The 22,457-nt window shown below is 35.6% G+C and overlaps 1 protein-coding gene across 7 annotated transcripts in view; it reads right to left on the bottom strand.

Moving 5' to 3' along the window:
- Positions 1 to 22,457, bottom strand: part of RUNX2 (RUNX family transcription factor 2) — a 234,126-nt gene that overhangs the window by 209,275 nt on the left and 2,394 nt on the right. For all 7 annotated transcript variants that reach the window (XM_039854242.1, XM_039854245.1, XM_039854243.1 and 4 more), the window contains exons 2-3: positions 15,427 to 15,583; positions 9,498 to 9,602 (exon numbers count right to left, since the gene is read on the bottom strand). In XM_039854242.1, the coding sequence (XP_039710176.1) occupies positions 9,498 to 9,602; positions 15,427 to 15,583 (262 nt within the window). The remainder of the gene's footprint in view (positions 1 to 9,497; positions 9,603 to 15,426; positions 15,584 to 22,457) is intronic.

Below are 22,457 nucleotides of genomic sequence, written 5' to 3' on the forward strand. Positions count from 1 at the left end.
TTCCAAGTCCTTCAATTCCCTTACCCATAACTAAGCCCACATCTTAAGTACCAACTACCCATATAGATGAATTCCCTGTCAAATTACTCCAAAATAGCCCTCATGGTAAAAAATACATTGTAACTCGTTTTTGTAGGATAGAGTGAATAGCGAAGAGGTGAAACAGAAACCAAAGCTCTAGAATTAGTAACCAGACTTCATTATGACCCTTCTTTACACATCTATATTTCTCTTCACTTCCAGTACAACAGCCTGTGTTTTGGTAACTTCATAATCTCCTTGAAGGGCCCATATTTTTCAACTAATAATTTCCAGAGCCAACCCTGAGGAGGCATAGAGCCCAGGTTAAATCATCTTGAGTATTACCCTACCAAAATTCATGTTAGCATTTTCACCCAAGTTGTAGCTCATGAAAATTCGTGCTAAAGAATGAGAAGATGCACATTACAGAGGGTGCATGTGCAATCCAAGAGTTAAAGGAAAGGCAGAAAGTACCAGCTCACTTTAATATCAGCTCACCTCTTCCCTACCAGCCCCTTCCCACACAACTCCAACAAGAAGCTCACAGGGCCAACAATGGAGTCACCCCATCCACTATGTCTAGAGACAGTTCTAACCCAGATCATGGTCTCCCAGCTCTCTTAAACCATGCTCCTTTAGCCCACACAACTGTTTCCTTCCCTCTGCTTCATTCAATCATTCATTTCCATATAAAAGAAGCATCTTTTGGTCCTGAGTCCTATACTCTCACTAAAATGACAGAAAATGTATGGAACCAACATCTAAGAAATGCTACTTTGGTTGTTCAATGAGTAACAGCCAGAAGACCTCAAGGATCAAATGTCACAAAAGAGTCCTTTAATATAAATTTGGATAGAAATGCCCAAAACACCTCAGGGCCTGGCCAAGGCAAAATGGTGAAGTAGGGGATTTAATTTCCTCTTCCTATATTCCCCTTCCTTTGCCTTCTCCCTCTCGCAAGAACATTCCCTCCCACCTCTATACCAGTTGGCCCTGGACTCTTTGGAGCTCTCCATGGTAAAAGGTGCTTACACATCTCCCTTCATCCATCTTCCATGAAAATATATCTGTCTTGTGTTCCATTCCCTTAAATACTACTCCAACTAACCCGATAAGAATGGCCTGAAAAATCTTAGCTCAACTAAATGACTAGTAGTGTGGCTCTTGGGCACTCATAGCAGACAGACTTTCAGCAGAGTGTCTCTCACGTCACATCATCTTGGCAGCCAGTGTACACAACTGCTGATACTTACAGGAATAACTGAGTTTACCATTAACAGGTTCTCACTGAAGAACTACCAAAGGATTTACATTAGGAAAAAGAAAAATGCATCTTGAAGAAAGAAATGAGGTGCATGAAGGAACGGTGAGCTAATAAATCAGTAAACATATAAATACCAAATAAATAATTTTAAACACTGATAATAACTAATCCAGGGAGTATAAAACAAGGATAAAAATATCAGACAAGAACCTTAGAAGAGAGGGGTTGAGTGCAGCTTAAATGCATGCTAAAGTTATATTATTCAAGAGGTGGACAGAAATCATAATTAATCTTATTAAGACAAATTATTTTCAAACCAGTAGAGGAGGAAAGCTGGCACATATCTAGAATAAAACTGGATAAGAAATACTCTGTAAAACCCTGTGCTCTTAACAGTACATCATACCTGAAAAGCGTCAGAAGCTCACACCAGTACTTAAAGTTGGCAGTGACTGCCTTCAAGGCCAGCGAAAGTCCTGCCTGCATATCTGGCTCACTGTTTACCTTCTGGTGTCCAGACTCCACTGTCACTCTCCCTTTATCTCCCCAAACTGCCCCCAATAAAGGATTCTAGATCACTTATTTTCATCTTAATATGAATTTAAGTCTGAGTTAGCTTTTCCAAAGGTATTTGGATTTAAACTTTAATCCTAAATTTTCATAAAGTGCTTCTGTCTACTAGCAGAAATTTGGAGAGGAAAAGGGAGCCCTTCCTTTGCTACTTTAGCACCACATCCCAAATGTCATCTCCTATTTGAACTGCTGCATATGATCTTAATTAATATTTTCGATCTAAATGGCTTGTATGCACTCTAATTTCCAAAAGTTACTTCAAAAACATGAGCGATTATTTTCCATACTATCTAAATAAAAACTTTTGATATTTTTTGTGCCGACCAAAGATCTGCTTTAGTTGACATCATAATGTATCCTATAAATATGGTAAGTAGGAACAAGTATGAATATGAAGAACAAGACAATGAATCCTTTTTCTCTGTTATTTTTAAGTATATCCTATTCTCCTCTGGTCCGATCGTCCTTGAAGAAAATGTTATGGTACAAACAAAAGAGAAGTAAAGTAGTTCAGTGACCTATCAGGAATTATCTCTCTTGGGAAAGAAAATTTATTTTTAAATAAATAAATAAACCTTTTAAGTCCCTGACACTGTTTTAAGAATGATTCCTGATTACACCAAGATACAAATTACTGACACATTTGGATCAAGTATATGTGTGTTTTTAGAACACATATCACTTGAAAACCTGCCATGCATGCTATATTTAGTTAGAAATAAATATATCTACTGGAACATATGCACGTGAAAATGTGCTCTTATTATAAAAGCCACAGCTCCTTGTTAACACAAGTCCAATACAATGAGAAAGCACATTCAGAACTGAGAAGTCAGGGAAGAGTGCAAAGGAGGGACACGAGCATGTTTTAACGGCTGTGATAATTTGCCATGAAAGGATGTTAAGGCCATAGCTCCTTGCTGCAGCATGCCATGTGCTGCTGAATTAAATTACTGCCATGCAGTCTGCTAGTGAAGGAATGTGTAAACAGGCCATATATCCTTGCATCAGATCCACAGAATGTTGCACAACAGAAAATGCCTCTCGATGTGTCATTTCCTTCTTGGCCATCTTCCCAGCTCCTGACAGTCAGTCAACAAAAAAAGTACTGAAAGAGATTTAAAACTCCTCTTCTTAAGAGCACATTCCACCAACCACCAGACATAACCTCCGCTAGCAGTTCTGACCCCCCTTCTCCTTTCTCCTTAAAGAAATTTTAAAAAAAGGTACAAGGCTTTTTTTTTAACTGTTATTATTCTCTTAAGTCAAAGATATTCAATGTTTTATAAACTAGTAACCAAATGATTAATATTTATGACAATCAAACTGGTGCTTATATTTGCTGACTTGTAAATATCAAAACATGGCTTTTACCCATAATGTCCATTCCTTGGGCACTTCAGAGACAGTGAAGAATCAGGGTAAAGGCTGCAAGTCAAGAAATTAAGGGCTTTTCTAATGCTTTGCTCTAAGGACTAAAATTCAGGCCTGTGGCATTAGGAGTATGATACAGGCCTATCAAAGTTTTCTCAAATTATCTTCACAGACAGCAAGAATGTGAATACAAGAACTATGTCCAAAGATATCAAATAACCTTAAAAATATTATTCTGCTATCCCTCCATTCAACGCACTTTAGATATACTCCACTTTCTTTCATATGTGACCTACCTCTAAATAAGCATCCACCATAGATAAATAAGCAAAGGTCATGGGCCAGCCGCCACAAAAAGCCTATCCTTCACCCAACCTGAATGAAAGTAGTGGAGGATAAAAGGGAGCTGTCACTGACATCATCTGGAATGAGAGAGAGAAAACGCTAAGCCCTGCATCCTCTCCATCCTTTACTGGACTGGAAAACAGTCCCAGAACTGGGTGGAACAGCATGAGAGAAAAATGAGATGACACTGTAACGAGACCACTCTGTTTTATTTAAGTTGGCTACCTTAGGTTTATAAGGTAAAATTTCTGCAATTGGAAGTGCCTCAAGAATATGGAAGAATAAAATGTTCCCTGAGGAATAAAAAATCTGTTAATGAATTGGGCACAGATGGGAAGTAGCAAACAGGAAAAGAAAACAGTTTGGCTACAGGATCTAACCCTAATAAGCTGAGTGAACCAGGGTGCCAAAGCTGTCCTAGAAATACAAACATCACTGTGCACTTCCAGATAACCTCTCACTCACCTAAGTGCCATCCTCTACTAAAGTCACAGATGGAGCCAAGCAGAGTCGTGTTGCAGCCATGTACTCTAAGTCTACAGGAAAGGATCATCACTGGGAAAGAAAAGGCAGAGTTTCTCCTTTTCCCCACCAGATGAGGATGGGTAGCTGGTCAGCGGTGAACAGTATTAGCACAACAGTAAGTACACAGATATTGGCCATGGTCTCTCCTTGAGAATAACTATGATTTACTTCCCTGAGCCACGACACACAAAAACCCTTAGAAACCCACTTACATGTTAGATATCAGTTTGCAAGTGTGCTGGCAAGTGAGAATTTTCAAAGCTGGGTGATATAAAGTATAAATCCTCAGGCTTGTCTGTTTGAGGATTCATAAGATATTTCTGCTACAGACTAGGCTAATAACCTCTCCATGTTCGAACATCTCATATTCTCTTCTTGTACAAGTATTGACCTGGCTCAACTTAATATTGACCTAACATACCACATCCACTCTCAATTCATCTGATTATTACCAAATTTGTTCAATTCAGAATGAAGCTACTATAATTGAAACTTGGAATCACCTTGAGAACTTTAAATGTCCCCCCAATTAAAAAAATCAAGACCTTTCAGAAGATGGCACCTCAAAAATTTATTCCTCCTGTTGCAGCAATGGCACTTGCCATCTAAGCACTTATGGAAGTTGATGATATTGGTAGTCCAATAAACCAATTTCCCATCATTCACATATTTGTGGGGTTTCTTCCCCCTTGAATCTAGGCTGCACATGTATCTTGCTTTAACCAATAAAGTATGAAGAAAGTAACTCCATGACAGTTCTGAGCCTTAAAAAGCCTTAAGAAGACCTGAAAGCCCCCACTTTTGCATCTTAGGGAGCCCTGAGCTGCCATGGAAGAAGTCAGACACTGCTGGAGAGACCTCATGGAGAGACCATGTGCAGAGGGAAAGGCCCTAAAACTACATGAAAAGAAAGAAAGACCCAGCTGTCCCATCATTCCAGCTAAGCCTAACCTTCCAGTCAACCCTCCAAGGCATCAACCATATGAATGAAGCCATCGTGAATGTCCGAGCACCAGCCATCATCTTACTGCAGCCATATGAAAGACCCTAAGAACAAGACTGAAGAGCACCCATGCGGATGAAACCCAGTCAAGTCACAGGGTCTAAGAAATAATAAATTGGCTGTTGTTTTAAACCATTATGTTTTAGAATGATTTGTTACTTAGCAATAGATAACCGAAAAAGCAAGAAGAAAATTAAAAGGATTCCGATTGTGTAAGGTAGTTTACTTTTTTCATTCTCTGCACAACTAATAATACTTTTTCATCAGTCCTATTCCCTAATTCAGAGCCACCACTATAGAATATGACATTGCTAACCAAGTTTTCACCTTCTTGTAAAAATTCTTTAAATAGAGCTGCAGTTGGAATCACGTGTATAAACGGAACAAAGGATCCTAATAGAAACTGATGTTTGAAAGAGTTAGGTATCCGAATGCATTACTGTTGTTGCTGCTGCTACACTCACTTTTCCGACTGGTGAACATACGGCAGTTATTCTTCAGAGCTAACTTGCCAACAGAAGGTCAAAACACCCTGTCTAAACACAAGACTTACAAATTTCGGATCTTAAGTATGATGTCATGTCTTAAAATGATAAGCTGGCAAAGAAAATAAATGGCATTTTGTAAAAGATGTGCACAGTTTTCATGTTTACGCTACTTAAGATGAAGGTTCTAATAAGTCATCGGCTATGTTCCTTTAAAGGGAAGTTTTATAACTGAGATGAATCACAACTGCAAAAGATCAAAGTTAAAAAACATCAATGATGCCATGGGGTACTTTTTAATCTTGTAATGAGTGATGATCATGTGCTCTTATGAAGTTAGTCCAACTGCCAACGCCAGATGTGTATATTAAGAAAAGAAGTTGTTTGTGATGTGACAGCACCGGTTCAGCTGCCAGAGACAGAAAACATAGAAGGATAAAACCTTTCAGATTTTTGAGTGAAAAGCAAGTTTTGGCAGATGTGTTAAAACATGGCCTAAGAGGGGGACACTGGTGTCATAGCATCCTTTCTTGGATTTTTATTTGCTGTAAACAAATTGTATTTTCATCAATTCTGCACAGCTGTCCCCAGGCAGCATGAATACCTGCTCAAAACACAATTTATAACACTTATTAGTGTCATTTACTAATGAACAGAAATTAGTAAAGCCATCTGCAAGGGAAAAAAATAATACACTAGAGAACAGAATCTAGATTGTATCTATTTCCTGGAAGCATACTATAAGCAAAACTCTACAGCAAACTTCTGACACTGAAGGAAACTACTGTAATAACAGCTAACACTTAATGAGCACCTACTACATGACCATTTTACATACATCATTTAACATCTTTGCAGCAACTGACGAGAAAGATACCACTAATGTTATTCTCATTTTAAAAGATGAGAAAACTAAGGCAAAGAGAAGTTAGGTTACTTGCCTACCACCATACAACTGGTTAATGGTGCAGCTAGGATTTCAATCCAGACAGTCTGACACCAAAGCCCACATCCTTAATCACTACGCTATACTAAATAAAGAACCAACCAGTTAATCCAGAACTTGTCCTTGGTCAAATAGCTGATCTACCAGAAATAGTCTTTTCAACATATACTCTGATTTTTAGACAAAGGAGTGAATTTCCCTTAACAGGAATCAATAGTACAAAATCATCAACTCCTTCAAACCACTACAGAAATAAACAGATGTATATTATTTCTACAACAATCATAACTTAAAGAATTAAAGTTTTGTAGAAGAGGAGGATAAAACAATTGCATTAGTTGTCGTTTTTTTCTCTCCTCAGGATAACCTTTTTCTAAAGCCCTTCTCTATTAATGGTCAATAAAATAAGACTTTGAAATCGAGAGCAAGAGTTGGCAAACTACAGGTGTGCTAAATCTGACCTATCACCTAGTTTTGTAAATAAAGTTTTATTGAAACACAGCCACAACTACTTGTTTATGTATTAGCTAAGGCTGCTTTTGAGCTACAATGGCAGAGGTGAGTACTTGTGACAAAGATCATATGGCCCACAGAGCTGAAATCATTTACTATCTAGCGCTTCACAGAAAAAGTTTGCTATCCCATGTTCTAGGGGATTTATCATTTAACATTATATATATGCACCAATCAATCAAAATCCTACTATACTCAAAGATGAAGAAAATTGAAAGTCCTGGGCATTTGCTACAACTGGAAGTCTCAAAATTAAAGAACAATATTGAAAAGGGTTCTATATACAAACATTTAGTGCCTAATATAACCAAGAGCAGGGCAGAAGGAAATAATTCAGCACAGAGAGTCCAGGTCGTAGGACTAAGATATTACTGATACCAGATCCAACCTTATATCCAGACAGTTGGCTTGACAAGTCACGTCATGATGTCATAGAATCCACATGACATTTTCACATATATTTTTGATTCATGAGAAATGTCACTCAGGCTGATGATCTATAGCAGTAGTCTGCCAGTTGAGATCTGTATCTGCTTCCCCCCTCCTACCCACAGCACTCTCTGCAACACCTACAGCCTGAACTCATGTCACACATATACCAACTACCCCTGCTACCCTTAATCCTCACTGCTTTCAGAGCACTTCTCTGTCTTTACAGTGCAGTGAACCCATCAATAAATTAACTCTCCCAACATCCTTTTTAGAATAAGGTTATGTCAACCTCACTTAAAAGAGAAGTGACTTTCCCAAAGCTACCCTGCCTCCTCACCTTCTGTCACATCTTTCATAATAGGGCAGCACCACCTTTCCCCGTTTCCTCTCCCAAACATCAGCTTTTGAACATCAACTCTTGATTGTATGAACACATACACATGCACAGACACACAGACATACACACACAATAATGGTTTTTCCAAGAACTGAGAAAAGCAGCTGAGATCGGCAGGAAACATCTTTAAAAGATAAGTATAAGCAGGGCTAAATGTTTAAAGACTACTATTCTGCTTTATGCACTATTAAAATGGATGACCCTGCCTTTTCAGGAACTCAAGTGTTAATTAGATAAAATGTCAGAAGATGTCTTCCATCATAAGGCATCATCCAGATTTATGTCCAGAAGTCAGGCAAAGCCCCAAACCAGGCAAGACAGACGTGCTCTCTTCTATTCACCTGCACTGCATAACCACGGGTCCTTATGATCAGAGACTTGGTATAACCAGAGATGTGTATGGCTACTGCCTAATAAGACATTCTTAAACTGAACAGACACAGGACCAGCACTGACCCAACATTGTGAACCTGGAAGAACGCCATACACATGAAAGGAAGGGAAAAGAAAAAACTCAAAGACTGGCTTTTGAGGCGGGAAACCTCCCTAGTTCAGGCAAGCAGTCAGCCTTTATGAAAAGAGACAGCCGCAAGAGTAACGAAAGGCACCGTGTGTTCCCACTACTAAAAGACCCGCCACTGGGTAGGGGCAAACTTCACCAGCCCTTTTCTCTCAGTTTTAGAGGAAGAAAAGATATGGCACTCTCACTGTCTAGGCAAGTGTATCGTTATACAATAAATATTTCTGCCAGCTGTACCCCCACCACAAAACAAATTAAACTCTCTAAACATAATAGCTAGGTCTCCAGTGTATTCACTCATCAAAGTCAAAGTTCATAGAATTTTTAATGTTGTATATATCAAATAATCTTTAATTTCTAAACGCATCTAAATGCATTTAAATATTGTTAAGTCAAGTTTATTTAAATCAGTTTTGGGGAATGAGGGGAGGAAAATCAAACCCGTTTCAATTTAGATTGAGGAAGAAATGTACATTAGCCCAAATGGATTATGTGCACTGCCTGAAACTGATGCTGGTTAAACACTCTGGATGTCCAGACAGATAAACCAAGGTGGATTTAAACCTGGTTCGACTCTATCTGTTAGGAAAACTATCTATAACAATTACTAGAACATGACCAAACAACAGTGTCTTAACAAGCAAGTTATCATTTGCAAATAAATTCTTTGTTATTAAGCAGTGTGCTCTTTATAAAGGGAATTGAGTGGGCGAAGTAAAAAGTTAAAACACATTCTTAGACCATGGGAAACATACACAAATGCTTTTTGACTAAGCTCAAGATTTTTCAGTTTATTGTTTTCTTCCTCAGCTCTCATAGGTCTATTCTGCCCTGTCTTTTGTGTACAGCAGATGAGCAGAATTTCTTAGAAAATAGTTATTCGCTCACTTCCCAAAGTTATGTAGGCCTTAACAATTTCGTGGCAAAAGTTAAAAGTGTAATTTTATTTTCTACTAACCATGAAGTTCTACTAATTGCAGCTTGCAAACTTTGCGAAGAAACTATTTACATGAAAGTAACACTAACTTATTTGGAATAAATTCCTCACAGGATCCCTGCGAACTCTACTACCATTTCCAATAGAAAGGCAAGTACTTACTTCTGGGTTCCCGGGGTCCATCCACTGTAACTTTAATAGCTCTGTGATAGGTGGCTACTTGGGGAGGATTTGTGAAGACAGTTATGGTCAAGGTGAAACTCTTTCCTGCAGATGTAAAAGGGGGAAATCCATAGTGAATATAAAAAGATAATAGTGAGGATAATATAGCAGCATGGATGTCCAAATTGCATTTAAGCATCTCTGAGGAGGTAATGAAACAAAGAAGAGAGTCAGGACTCCTTTTTCTAAATTAGAAACCCTCTGATGGCCACTTTAAAAAGTTACTAAACTCACTGAGTGTTAAGATTATCCTCTTGCAGTACTATAAAAGAAGGCTACAATTCCAAAAAAGAAAAAAGAAAAAGAAAAAAAGCCTGCTCAGTAGCAACGTTTGTAATGAAAACAAAAACCCTGGTGCACTTAAGGAGGGTTCTCTTTCTTTCAGTTTTCTCCAACATCAGAAACACATCCAAGCATAGAGAATTTTAGAAGACTATATTTAGGATTAGGTCATGACCCCCTGAGAGAACAATAGTAAATCACTGTTGATTATGTTATTTACTTCACATGGCTTTAGCATTTCATTTGCTTAACTGCACTACAATAAGAAGATGAAAGAGGAGGGTTCTTATGGGAATCATTTTAACAGGAGCCAGTGTCTCCTGTCCTGGCCTTAATGTGCCTGTGGTATGATGATTTCATCATTACTGGAACAAAGTTTTTCTCCTCCCTGCCCACCCCTTCCCTAACATACATCCTTGTTGTTAAATCTTAAAATAACTCCCTGACAGCGACTTATTTTTTTTTTGCTAAATGTACAGGACATCTCCTAATATAACTATGAATTTTTTGCTTTTAGCAGAAGATGTGCTTCATTGAAATATTACATCTGATGTTTCAAATTAATGAGCTAAAGGTGATGAACGGGGTGAGCGAGGGGTGGTTGGGAAGGAAGACATGGAAAAGTTTGCAGATTAGGATGTTTGCTTTCTCCAGAGGAAGATACCAGACTGTTAGACAGGCTCACTGACAGTTGTAATCAGTTAGATTTGCAACGGTTAGTCATGTCAGATAGTCAAAACTGCAAACTGTTACAAGACAGGAAAAGGTGGGCGTGAAACAGTGACTCAATAAAACATTCAGCAATCTCAGGCCAGTGTATTCGTTTAGTCTGCTCCTTTAACAGACCTTTAAAAAGTTCATTCTGTTTTGCTTTGTGTTTTGGTCAGAGACTGCTTTTCCCTTTACTGAAAGCTGAGGGTACTAAATCAAAACACAAATCTTAAACAATATGTATCAATGCAAAGTTTAATGCAATCTTTTCAAAGCTTAATATGGAACAGGTTATATACAAGGCTTAATGTAGAACAGGTCTTTGACTGTCAAGTCTAGTGAATGGGTTTTCTTTTCAACCCAGACCATGCAAGTTCCTAAAATAAGTTTAAGACACACATCATTTGTTACTCAGTATACATAGTTTTAAGTCTCTTTGGCTATACTTTTTCATGGCCAAGACAAAAAAAAAGGAAAGGAAAGAAAACACAGGAATGTGGGACGAGGGGATGAATATTGATTAGAAACCTAGTAAGTGACACATTATCTCATTTGAAGCTATCCAATTGGATTTATCACTCCAATTTCACGAATGAAGAAAGTAAAGCCCAGAGAGGCTTAAAAATGTACCTAAACAGCTAATAAGTAGAAAAAAAATCAGGATCTGAACCCAGTTCTTCTACCCTAAAATGAATGCTCTTCTTTTTAACATCGATAGAGAACATGAAAAAAATTAATAGATAATTTATTTCTATATGTATTGCAATAAGCTCTATAAGATCAAGAGACAGTAAATATAAATTTACTAATATAGTATATCGGCCAGAAGGATGAAAGTATCTATTCTTAAAGTGTTATTAATATATTATAGTTCATCCATTATATATTGGATGTTACTTGATTTAAGTAATTTAACTGCCTCATTAGGGAACAGGATTTATTATAAACATTAAGACTAACCAGAAGAATAAGGCAGCCAGGAGTCTAAACTAGTTATAGAAAATTTAAAGTCCACAGAAATGAAGATTAGAATGTTGAATAGGAAACCACTGTATCCAGGTCAGGACCTCAAAACAGTAGAAAGGTCTGGATGTGTACATGGGCTGAATCTTTAGGTTGAAAGTTAATTTACATTAAACCATAAAAAGATGCTATTCTAGGTTAGATCGATGATTGTGAGCCAGGACTGAATTTCTAACAGTGGCTGGGAGGGCAGCACTTGGAAGGCAGTTGTCATCCATAGCACTAATCTTAATAAATCAAAGATAGAAATATGTATACATGTACATATACACATATATACATATAAATTATCTTTAATATCTGTAAATAACCTGCTAGAGCTACTGTCCATTAAATTATCTCAACTAGTTCTAAGAATATTTCTATTTGAGACTTTTATAACTTACTTAGGCTATTAAAAGTCACTGATGCTTCTCCCAAATTCAGAGAAACACCTCATGTAGGAACAAAAGCCAAATAGAAAATTCACCTTGTTAAGTATAAAGCATCTAAGTGTTCAAAGCAGAACCAATTTTCTATAAAGACTTCTTTTAAAAAGAAGTGGATTTTTGAGAGGAAACAGGTATTTAAGTATAAATATGGTCTTCTAAAATCAAATCCTAAGGATCAAAATGTACTTTAACAACTAAAACAAAAATCAAGGAGGTTCCTTCCACTTCTTATTGCTACTTCAGAAGGAACATGAATGCAATGTTTGAGAAACTTCCAGAAGCTACCACCTAGCTAGGTAATTGGTTCTTCACCTTATAAAATAATGATACATTTCCTAAGTCAAATGTTTCTGTATTTATGATTTCCTTAATTTAAAAAAAACTTTTTCCAAATCCCATTTTTTTATCACTTTCCATAAATGATAAAAATTCAGGCACCTACTTAAAAATGCAGGCTCTTACAGGGAGCTAGCTAGATAACCAACTGTGTTATCCATAGCTTCACCTAGGAACTCATTCTGCATATGTCCTCAAGACATATATTTTCTAAGATAAACACAGGAACTGTTATTAAAAGACAATTCCAACCTAATCTGAGAGGCTGTCAGGAACAGCCAGGAGGGGTAAGACTGTAAACGGGGATTGTACCATAAATTGAAAAAGTCCCATGCCCTGTATACTGAAGGGGTTTAAAAATGCTTATAAATTAAAAGCAGCATGCTTGACGGCAAAAGTGAGGAAGTACACCAAGAGAACTTAAGGACCAAAGTCATTATAAATATTTGTTTAAAATATAAAGACAAAAAACGGAAAAGTATTAAAAAACATAAGCCACTCCTAACTTCATGGAAGTTTCGCTGATGCTTTACTTTTATTCAAAGCACTTCCAAAAGTTGTGGTCATCAGATAACCTATAAAGCCAAAGTAAGTAGTGATGTGACTCCTCGATAAATTTAAAACTGTTTTTCAATTTCTGAGAGTTTATATTTCTACTAGTGAAAAGAAAAACTGTAATAATTTGAGGAACATGGTACTATTTTTTTAAATGCTACTGAAAATAGAAAATTTAAATAGCTGGGAAAAAAATACAGTGGTAGCAGCATGTTGATCCAGACTTAATAATTTATTAAGTAATATAGAAGTGCGAAAATCAAAGAGGAAGCTGGAAAGAGTCTGTTAGAAAGCAGGTCAGGTACACAGGCAGGTTAAGTGGTTTCCTGCCACTAAAAACTGAGCCTTTTTTTTTCAAAGAGTGATATCTCTTATCACTATTCTCTGTCCTTTTTTACTCCTTTCAATTTGATATTACTGTTTCCTTTCATATAATATTAATGTAGTGATATAAAAATCTATTATTAGTGATAAATCAATTTTTCTTTTTTTCTCCACCCGCTCCCCCTACCCTCGATCTAAGTCTCAAAGACAAGTCTGGACCAATTTCTCCATCCTGCCTCTGGCAGCAGACTGTAGCATTTCAGATCCTCCACCAAGTCCCGGCTGCTTCAAAGGAAAAATCCTACTTTCTTCAGTTAAGATCATAAGAAATATAGGGGGAGGGGGTCAACTCTGTTTGGACATAATTACACTTCATCAAAAGAAGCTTTCTTCATCTTCCATGCGTGAAAAGTCTGCAAGCAGTTAAGTCTGTCTTTTTTTTTTTAAATATAAAAATTGCTATTTGGGAAACCAGCCAAAACTCAGAAAGCCAATATAGTAAAACAGTGCACACCCTTTGTTTCTCTTTGAAGTTTCTTAAATAAATATGTTGAGGGTTTACAAAGTACACTATCACTTTGCCATAGTTTCTACTCAAATTGATCAGAGAAAAGTTATGCAGCATCTATATAATACAAAAGCAAGATAAATGAAAACACTAGTGTGAATCTGTAAAGTAAAATATAGTGCCGAATCTTATATATACTAAAATTCATTACTCCAATTAAAAACAAAATAATATTACAGAAAAATAATGATGTAGTTCAGAGCATACAGGTAAATCATCATGCTCAAGTTTTTCTTGATTCTTACTAGAAAAAAAGAGAACCTTTAATTGTACTGTGGACCTGCACCAATAACTGAGAAAAAAAAAAAAGAATGCAGACACACACATATACACTTCACACCTAATCAGTCAACAGTGAGATAGGATATGTCTTTTTTTTCTTTTAATGAAAGTAAACTAAACCTGATACAGAGATAACCCCTTTAGTCTCGACTCTACCAGACTCTGAGCCTCATTTTATTTCAAACAACCACTCAGTGACAGTATCTCATTAGCATGCATCATTTTTTTAAGTTAAAAAGTACAACTTCTTGGCCCTGTTCCTAGAAAGTAAACTAAAACTACTCATCGGAAACAGCCTTGCTTGAATTTCCCTTATCAAGTTTTTACAATGGTAATAATTTGACATCTGATCCAAACTAAAGAGCAATTACTGAACATGGTTTAAAAATTGATGCTTCTCATTTCCTAATTCAAACCTGGGTTGAAATAACTCCATAGGTCTTTATAATTTATTTCACCTCAATTCTAAAGCAGTCTATTTTTTCTCTTATAATCGAAATACTTAAAATTGAAATATTAGATTCAATAAATAAATAAATGAACAGAATACTTCTAATGAATGGCTATTAAAAGTCTCTCTATAGAATAAGTAAATAAAGCCAAAAATTGGTTTCCTTAGAGACTTTTTTAAAAACATTAAGCCCGTTTATAAAATAGTAATGAAACACTAAAAGGGATTATTTTATATTTTATATTTTTAAGGACTGCTAATATTTGAATATGGATTCAGATGGCAGAAACCCTTAAATAATGTGGAAATATTTTGAGTCTGATCATTCATCTGTCTAGGGAACTCTATATAGCCATTGTAACATAAGTAACACATTATTCACTTATTCGAATAAAAAAGCCTTCTATAAAAATAAAACTGATTTTTAAATAGATTCTTATTATAAGAGTAAATTAAATCATATAGAGGTAACATATGTGATAAGTGAGCTGCATTATGTTAGTTGTCCTTGCTACCCCTTAGTACAAAACTGACATTGTCAGAAAATTGATCCAGTGCATTCCTTTTTCTATTACCTTTGCCACTCAATTTATTGTTATTTGGCTCTTCATAATTCAGAACTTGAATCTCCAACTGGTCTTCTCTCTACCTCCTATGCTCACACCCAAAGAAATGAGGAACAAGTTTTTCTGAAAACACTGTTTGAATATTCAATATCATAAAACAAATTTAAAGGGCCTCAGTACTCAGAAAAACACTCAATTTCATCTGGACATATTTAAATAAAACCTTCAGTAATTCTATTCAGTAGAGGAGGGTGCTGATTTGTATACAGACTAGCCTTGATTTCATCAGAGGATCCTAATGTGTTTATCCCATTACCAATAATAAAAATCAGAGACCTACCTCGTCCACTCCGTCCCACAAATCTCAGATCGTTGAACCTTGCTACTTGGTTTTTCATAACAGCAGAGGCATTTCGGAGCTCGGCAGAATAATTTTCATCATTACCCGCCATGACAGTAACCACAGTTCCATCTGGTACCTCTCCAAGGGCTACTACCTACATAAAACAGGAAACACAGCAGCAATAATGGCACATCAGAAAGCTTAAAAACTGAGAATATATTCTCATTGTAAATGATGGCTCTTATCAGGACTTAGTGCTCTAGTCCAGTAATGGCAGATAGCAATGGATCATCTGCATATGGGTTAGAATGCCACTTCAAACAGACCAATGTTTCAGGGTCCACTCATTTCAAAGGCAGGCAAAAGCTTCCTTCATTTGTTGTTGGATTCTTCATAGAAGACAGGCACATTTTTATAAATCCCCATGTTAAGCTGTCCATAGGAATTACGCCACAGAAGGAAGGCTGATGCCCCATCTATAGATTGCCTTGTACATATTAAGGCACCACCTGTCCACAGCCTAGAGGTGTGGTCTCACCCGGATCACAGGCTGAAAAAGAAAGTCAAGTCAGCTCTACAGGAGAAAATATTTAGGTGAAACCTTGGAGTTCCTCACTGTATGGAAGCATAAACATGATGTGGTATCCAGAACTGCATTTCATGTCCTTACTTTGGGCTAGATATTGTTTTTAATCATAAGGCAAATAATCACTAAATGCCCACTCTGCCATAAGATCCAGTGGGACATACACAGCCATTAATAAGCTTAAAGTCTAGGTAAAGAATAAAGATATTAAATAGGCTGGTAATAATCACTGACAAATAAGTGATATACACAGAAAATATACCATTAGACAAACTTCTATTCTGTCTTGTCCCATCTGCCACCTTGGAATGACACATTTGCCCCCTTAATCTTCAACAGGTAACTTTCAGAAGATTAACTCAGTCAAGTTAGGACCCAGAATAATCAGTCTTTGAGGCTAATAAACATTTTCACTGCTCCAAGGCTAGGGATCACACTTTTAAAGAGGGTCAGCTAACTCGAAAATGAGTCCCTCTGATTAACATGGAGGCTGGTAAGGGAATGTTGGTGCAGAGCCTTCATTGTCACATAAACACAATATTCTTACTCCATTACCAAGACTCTGCCCTTTGAAAATGTTCTTTCTTTCAACTAACTTCCAGGATCCTATACTCAGATTATTTCCATCTCTTCCTCATTCAGCTTCCAGACGCCCTCGTGGTGATTAAATAATTATTCCAGCTAAAGTATCCCTCTACTCTCTGACATAACACATATATGTGCTTGCCTATCTAGCAAATATACCACTCCCTCCTTCCTACTTCTAGTGCTACTCCCTCCTTTGTCAATATTTCTGTAAGGCAAACCCAAGCATTTAATTCCATGCTTCCAATACAATTTGTATATACTCTGATCTAAGTAGATTTCTCAGAGCTTGATAAAACAGACACTATAACTATACTATAGGGCTGAATTTCCCCCACTCATGAACCCTAGCCCAACATTTTTCCGCTATACTCTCTGCTCCAGCCAGGAAAATAACCAAAGAAAAACTCGTCAATATTTTTTTCACCCTTACTTTTTCTCCTAGTCTGTTTTTCAAATCCACTCCTTCTTTAGCACTGTTATTCAGTTTAAAATCCTAAAGCTTTCCTTAAATTACAGTATACGCTTCCACAGCATCACACTGTACTAAATAATCCTCCTTTCAATGTGCATGTATTAATGATCTATTTACTCCTTTCGATACACTTGACCAAAGCTGTGAGTCTCACTCCTAAGGGTCCAGATCATAGCAGACTGGAAACTGTATGAGAGAAGGGACTTCATCTGTCTTGTTTGGCACTATATGCCCAATTCACAAAATAATGCCTGGCACATAGTAAGTGTTTGATAAATATTTTTGAAATCAATAAATGAAAGAGCTCCAAAAAGAGCATCATTTGCCACAGATAACAGTCTGTGAGGCTACCAGATAAAACTCTAAGAGAGAGAACCAGTTAAAGGTTGAGTCAGCATCCCTCACTAATAGCAATATGCCTTTGCTCCAAACTAGTTTTCTAACAACTTTTTCCATCCCAGAGGAGAGGGAATCAATCCAACTATCCTTTACTCAGGGTATATGGTTACTCTATTCAATCTGAGAAGCCTCCTGGGTCACGGGTAAATCCCTTGAGAACATGACTTCCTCCCTGCATACTTGATTTAGTGCCTCAAGTGGCTACCGACTATAGGTAATGATGCACTCCTGATGGAGGCAATGTGTTTTTCAATTTTTCAAATTCACAATGCCAAAAATGTGAACATTTGAAAATACCGAAATAATTGATTATGCTTGCCAGTATTCATCTGAATGTTTGACATTTTTTACACTCAGCATACTGCATTTTAACACCTGCTGTGTGGCTTTCTATGTCAAAGTAAATATGGAACCAGTAAGCATATTACTAATGAAGGCAAAAAAGTTGTACTATTTAGAGGAGAATGAATGCACCAAAGATCAAAAGGCCCCACTTTTTGCCCACCTCTGCTACATATCTGCTATGATCTCATGCAAGTAACTGCATCTCCAGGAACCAGAGTTTTCTAATATAAACTAGAAAAAAATTTTAAGTCTCTAAAATGTGGAAGATACTATATAAGTATAGAGTGTAATTATAATGATGTACTTTTTTGTAAGATGAGGAGGCTAACTTCTGTTCCAAGCCTGCTGTGTGGTAAACATTACTTATGAGCATCATTAATGGATTCAATTGAATATATAATTCTTCACTTCATGTCCTGAGATGTTTCCTGTTGCTATCAAAAGATAAAGGATGACTTCTGATGGGTTTCAATCCAGTCTGGCTAAATTTCAGGAAAAAAGTAAAGAAATCTGCCCCAATATAAAGAATTTCAAGAGCTCTGGGACACTATTATTTTACTGCATATTTTTAACATAATGGGGTTTTTTTAGTTAGAAGAAAAGGAAAATTGATTCAATATGGAAAAATATGAAAGAAAAGATCCCTAAGAGTGAAATACATAAGTCCATTTTACTTTGCTTAAGCATAATAATGACCATATTAAATACTGGTATGTCTTACATATGACATTCAATAACAAAACAAATAGGTAACCACAAATTGCGAGTCTTCTATGAGGCTTAGAACTTGGCCTAAAAAAAAAATGCTAACGTGATATAGTGACAACTTTTCCTGTTATGGCTCAACTTTATTTTAATGGCTAAATATATTGTTTTTTTCCTGCTATTTACTCTACCAAATCAAACTGCCTAATGTTTTTCTGAGGAAAAAAAAGGAGTACTGTATTTGACTTTATATCAATCAGAAACATAATTATATGTTTGAGAATTTTTTTTAAAAGTAGATCTCTGAAGCTGAAAAATTTCCCTTAGAGATTCTCAACTGTGTTTAACTAAAAGAAAACCAAAAGAATCAAGAAATTTTCAAACCCAAGCAATGGAAAACATTTTAAGGGGTAGAGAAAGAGCTGTCAAAAATCACTCTTTAACTAGTTAGGAGTAAGCACACATTAAAATTTGTTTCCATACCACCCAATACAAAGTTCTGTTCTGCAAAGAATTTGTGCTGAAACTTTAACAACTACATTCCTTGGTGTTTTTAAAACATAAAATCTACAAATTCAAGAAACTTCATGAGAAACAGGGAAGTAATTTTATGTCCTGACATTTCAGAATTAAGAAAGAAGTTCCTTTATTTAGCACACCTCACTGTAACTAGCATTGAAATCACATGCTACATCGCTTGTACAAAATGAAGGATATTTAATTCTAGAAATGCTACTGAAATTTTGTATGTGACTCCTTATAACTAATTCTGTGAATTACTCTTAAAGAGGAGCAATAGAGAATTAACTCAGACCCTTGAAATCGTTTTGCGGTATTATACAGAAATAAAAATTGCCTATTACATTTCCATGGACATAAGTGTAGTCTTAACTAATCAATTATCCTTACAGACCAACTTCATTTGGCACACTGTACTTTTAGCAAACTTGAAATATAATTATTTTTCAAGACAGAATCTTATCAAATCTCTCCCTGAAATAAAAAGAGAGGTAAGGGAGTAATTGTAATAAGAAAAAAATGTTATTCCTATGATAATTATTTAAAGGTAACTTTAAATAAACTACCCAAACTTTCAAAAACATTACAGTTAATTTTTAGAATTTAACCTAGAATTTAGGAACATCCAACTGAATTGTAGAGAAAAAAGTAAATATAATATAAAGTATCGTTTCATAATTTAAAAAATATATATTGAAGAAAAATTTGATGTAAATTATTTCAATTTAAGCCAGGAATTTATGTGTCATGTATCAAGCTGGTCAAGATCATCTAACAATGGATATTCTGAAAATTTTTTGAAATACTAGAAACAGCAATGCCAAAGGGGAAAAAATAATGAAAGATATCTTATCCTTCCTGTTTTCAAATGTAAGTTTTATAAAAAAATTTTAAATATGTTTTCCACTAAGTATGTTTCAATTACCTTACCAATTAGTTTCACATATTCAATCCTAATATTTTTAATTTTACACAATTTTTAATACATTTAAAGGCATAACACAAAAATGTCTCCACACAACTGAAATCTATTATTATTTACATAATTTTGCATAATGATTCATAGTAGCCTTAATAAAGTTTTAACAGATATAATAACCTGCTTTTCTTTGTTTAGGTATAATTACATTAAAAAAGACAAAAACATAAAATCTGATCATTAAATATATACAGAAAGTACACTTCGGTAGTGTCAAATATTTACTAGTTACATACTTGCTTCTGAAGAGAAAAATGGCCAATAATGTTGAAAAAAATTATTTTCAAATAGAAATTGCTCCATCATTTTGAAACTCTACTTATGACAAATATTGAAAGCTGTCATTAAACATACAGACTTAACTATGAGTAATAGATCATATATCTAAAAATGTGTTTTCTTTAACATTGCCAGAAAAACATATGATACTGGTAAATATTAAGTCCAGTGTTCTCTAACTTAAAACAGCGCAATACTCTTGCACTACTTTTAGTTTTAAAATATACATCTGGACTTAAAATTTCTGCATAGTGTTTCAGCTTGAAGCTATTTAAAGCAAATGAGTTATGAACCCTGAACACCAGGCTTCATGGTGGCAATACTGAGACCCCTAACTGTAAGGGTGCTACTGGATAGAGGGTTGACATATTCTCTCCACTATTTCTATCTGAACATTATTTCTGAGCTTAATTTGCAAACTGCTTTTTTGTCACTAGAATTGTTGAGGATAGAAAGGCCTGGGATCCTCTAATAGTGTGCCTTAACTATTTTAAGCTTTCAGTGAGATACACCTGAAAGAAATGTTAAAAATATTTATTTCCATTTCCTTGACACCTGGGAGGACTAAACATTTCAAAACTGCAGAACTTTGTTAAAAATACAACGCTAATAAACACCTTTACATATTTTAAAGTATACTAGTTGTTTCTGCATTTTTACACGCCACGTAGAAACAAATTAAGTATTCTTTTATAATCCCCAAACAAGATCAGATAAACAACACTAATTCGTTACTTATGATTTAATACATTGTCAATATCATTTTGAAGCACTATTTTAAATTAACATATCAAAACACAGTCTATTGAATTCATTTCTGATTCTCTAGTGCTGAGCTCAGTGTCACAGGCGTAAAATATGGGCTCAATAAATATTATATTGATTTGAATAACGGATTTCTCAACAATTAAGCTCTCTGCGTGTTTTTTTAAAATATATTTACCTGTGTGTTAGCTATCCAACAATACTATAATTTACTTTGTATATAGCTCTAAATATCATAGCTAATTGCTCTCACTTTTAAAACTGACTTCTTCATATTATTTCTCCATTGCAAATGTATTCGATTTTGTTTCAAGTGTAGAAAGCCCACTGCCCTCAGGCTTTTATCTCAAAGTGAGGTAAAGAGAGGCTGTCGTTACTAACATTCAGAGGAAAACAAAAATTGTTGTCAAAATCTGAATTTTTCAAATATCTACACATCTTCAGCAGAGACAAAACTTCTATATTAAGTAGATCTCGGTTATCATCCACTGTTTGAATTTTGTTAAACACAGGTATGGGAGTGAGAAAACATTGAGAGTCAAGTTTTAGGTTAACTCAATTTATTTTTCAATTAATATAAATTAAAATATTTAATTTAATGGCCAATGTGTTATCTACGGTTTTGTTTACTGGTTACAAGTAAAATTACTCTGTAATTAACAACATGCATGATTAACAGCAAAGAAACCAATTTCTCTTCAAAATAATTTAAAAGGGCGGTGGTGAGAAAACAAAGACAAGCAAAATCTAAGAATAGGTCCAACTATATTGCATTATATCTTTATGCCAAAAACATCCTAAAATACTAATGCTCAAAATCAATTCAGCACCATAAAGTAAGAATGGTTCAAGACAGTTATACCTTAAACATGTTATCGCAGAACAAACGGGATGTCGAACATCAAACATCAAAATGATATCTTGAAAAACGTAGGCATGTACCTTCAATTTTCACATACCCTGACTTATGGCTTTGTACAGACAAAATATCTACTTATTTGTATTATTTGCTGTTTATATCTAGGTTTTTGTTTGTGTTTGGGGTTCTCTTTTGGGGGGTCGAGGGGCGTGGAAATAAATGTCCACTCACACATAAAACTAATTAGAAAATTCTGGGCCCTTGGACGATGAACATTTTAAAAGATAACTTTTGTATGGAAATCTGAATTTCCACTATATTCTCAGCTTTTTCATATTTCAAGGAAGAAAACAATCTACAAAATGGGTGCTTTGTAAAAGGAGTAATGGGACGGTTTTTAAAAACATATATTTCTGGAGCCAACTGCAAAATGAAACTTGCCTCAGAATGCCCCATCCCCTTTCCATAACAATTCATACTGATTTCTGTTCTGATATAAGACCTAGCGAGATAACCAGCTCTAATTGACCTG

Source organism: Pteropus medius, unplaced genomic scaffold (assembly GCF_902729225.1).
Source record: "Pteropus medius unplaced genomic scaffold, Ma_sr-lr_union100, whole genome shotgun sequence".
NCBI classification, from domain to species: domain Eukaryota; kingdom Metazoa; phylum Chordata; class Mammalia; order Chiroptera; family Pteropodidae; genus Pteropus; species Pteropus medius.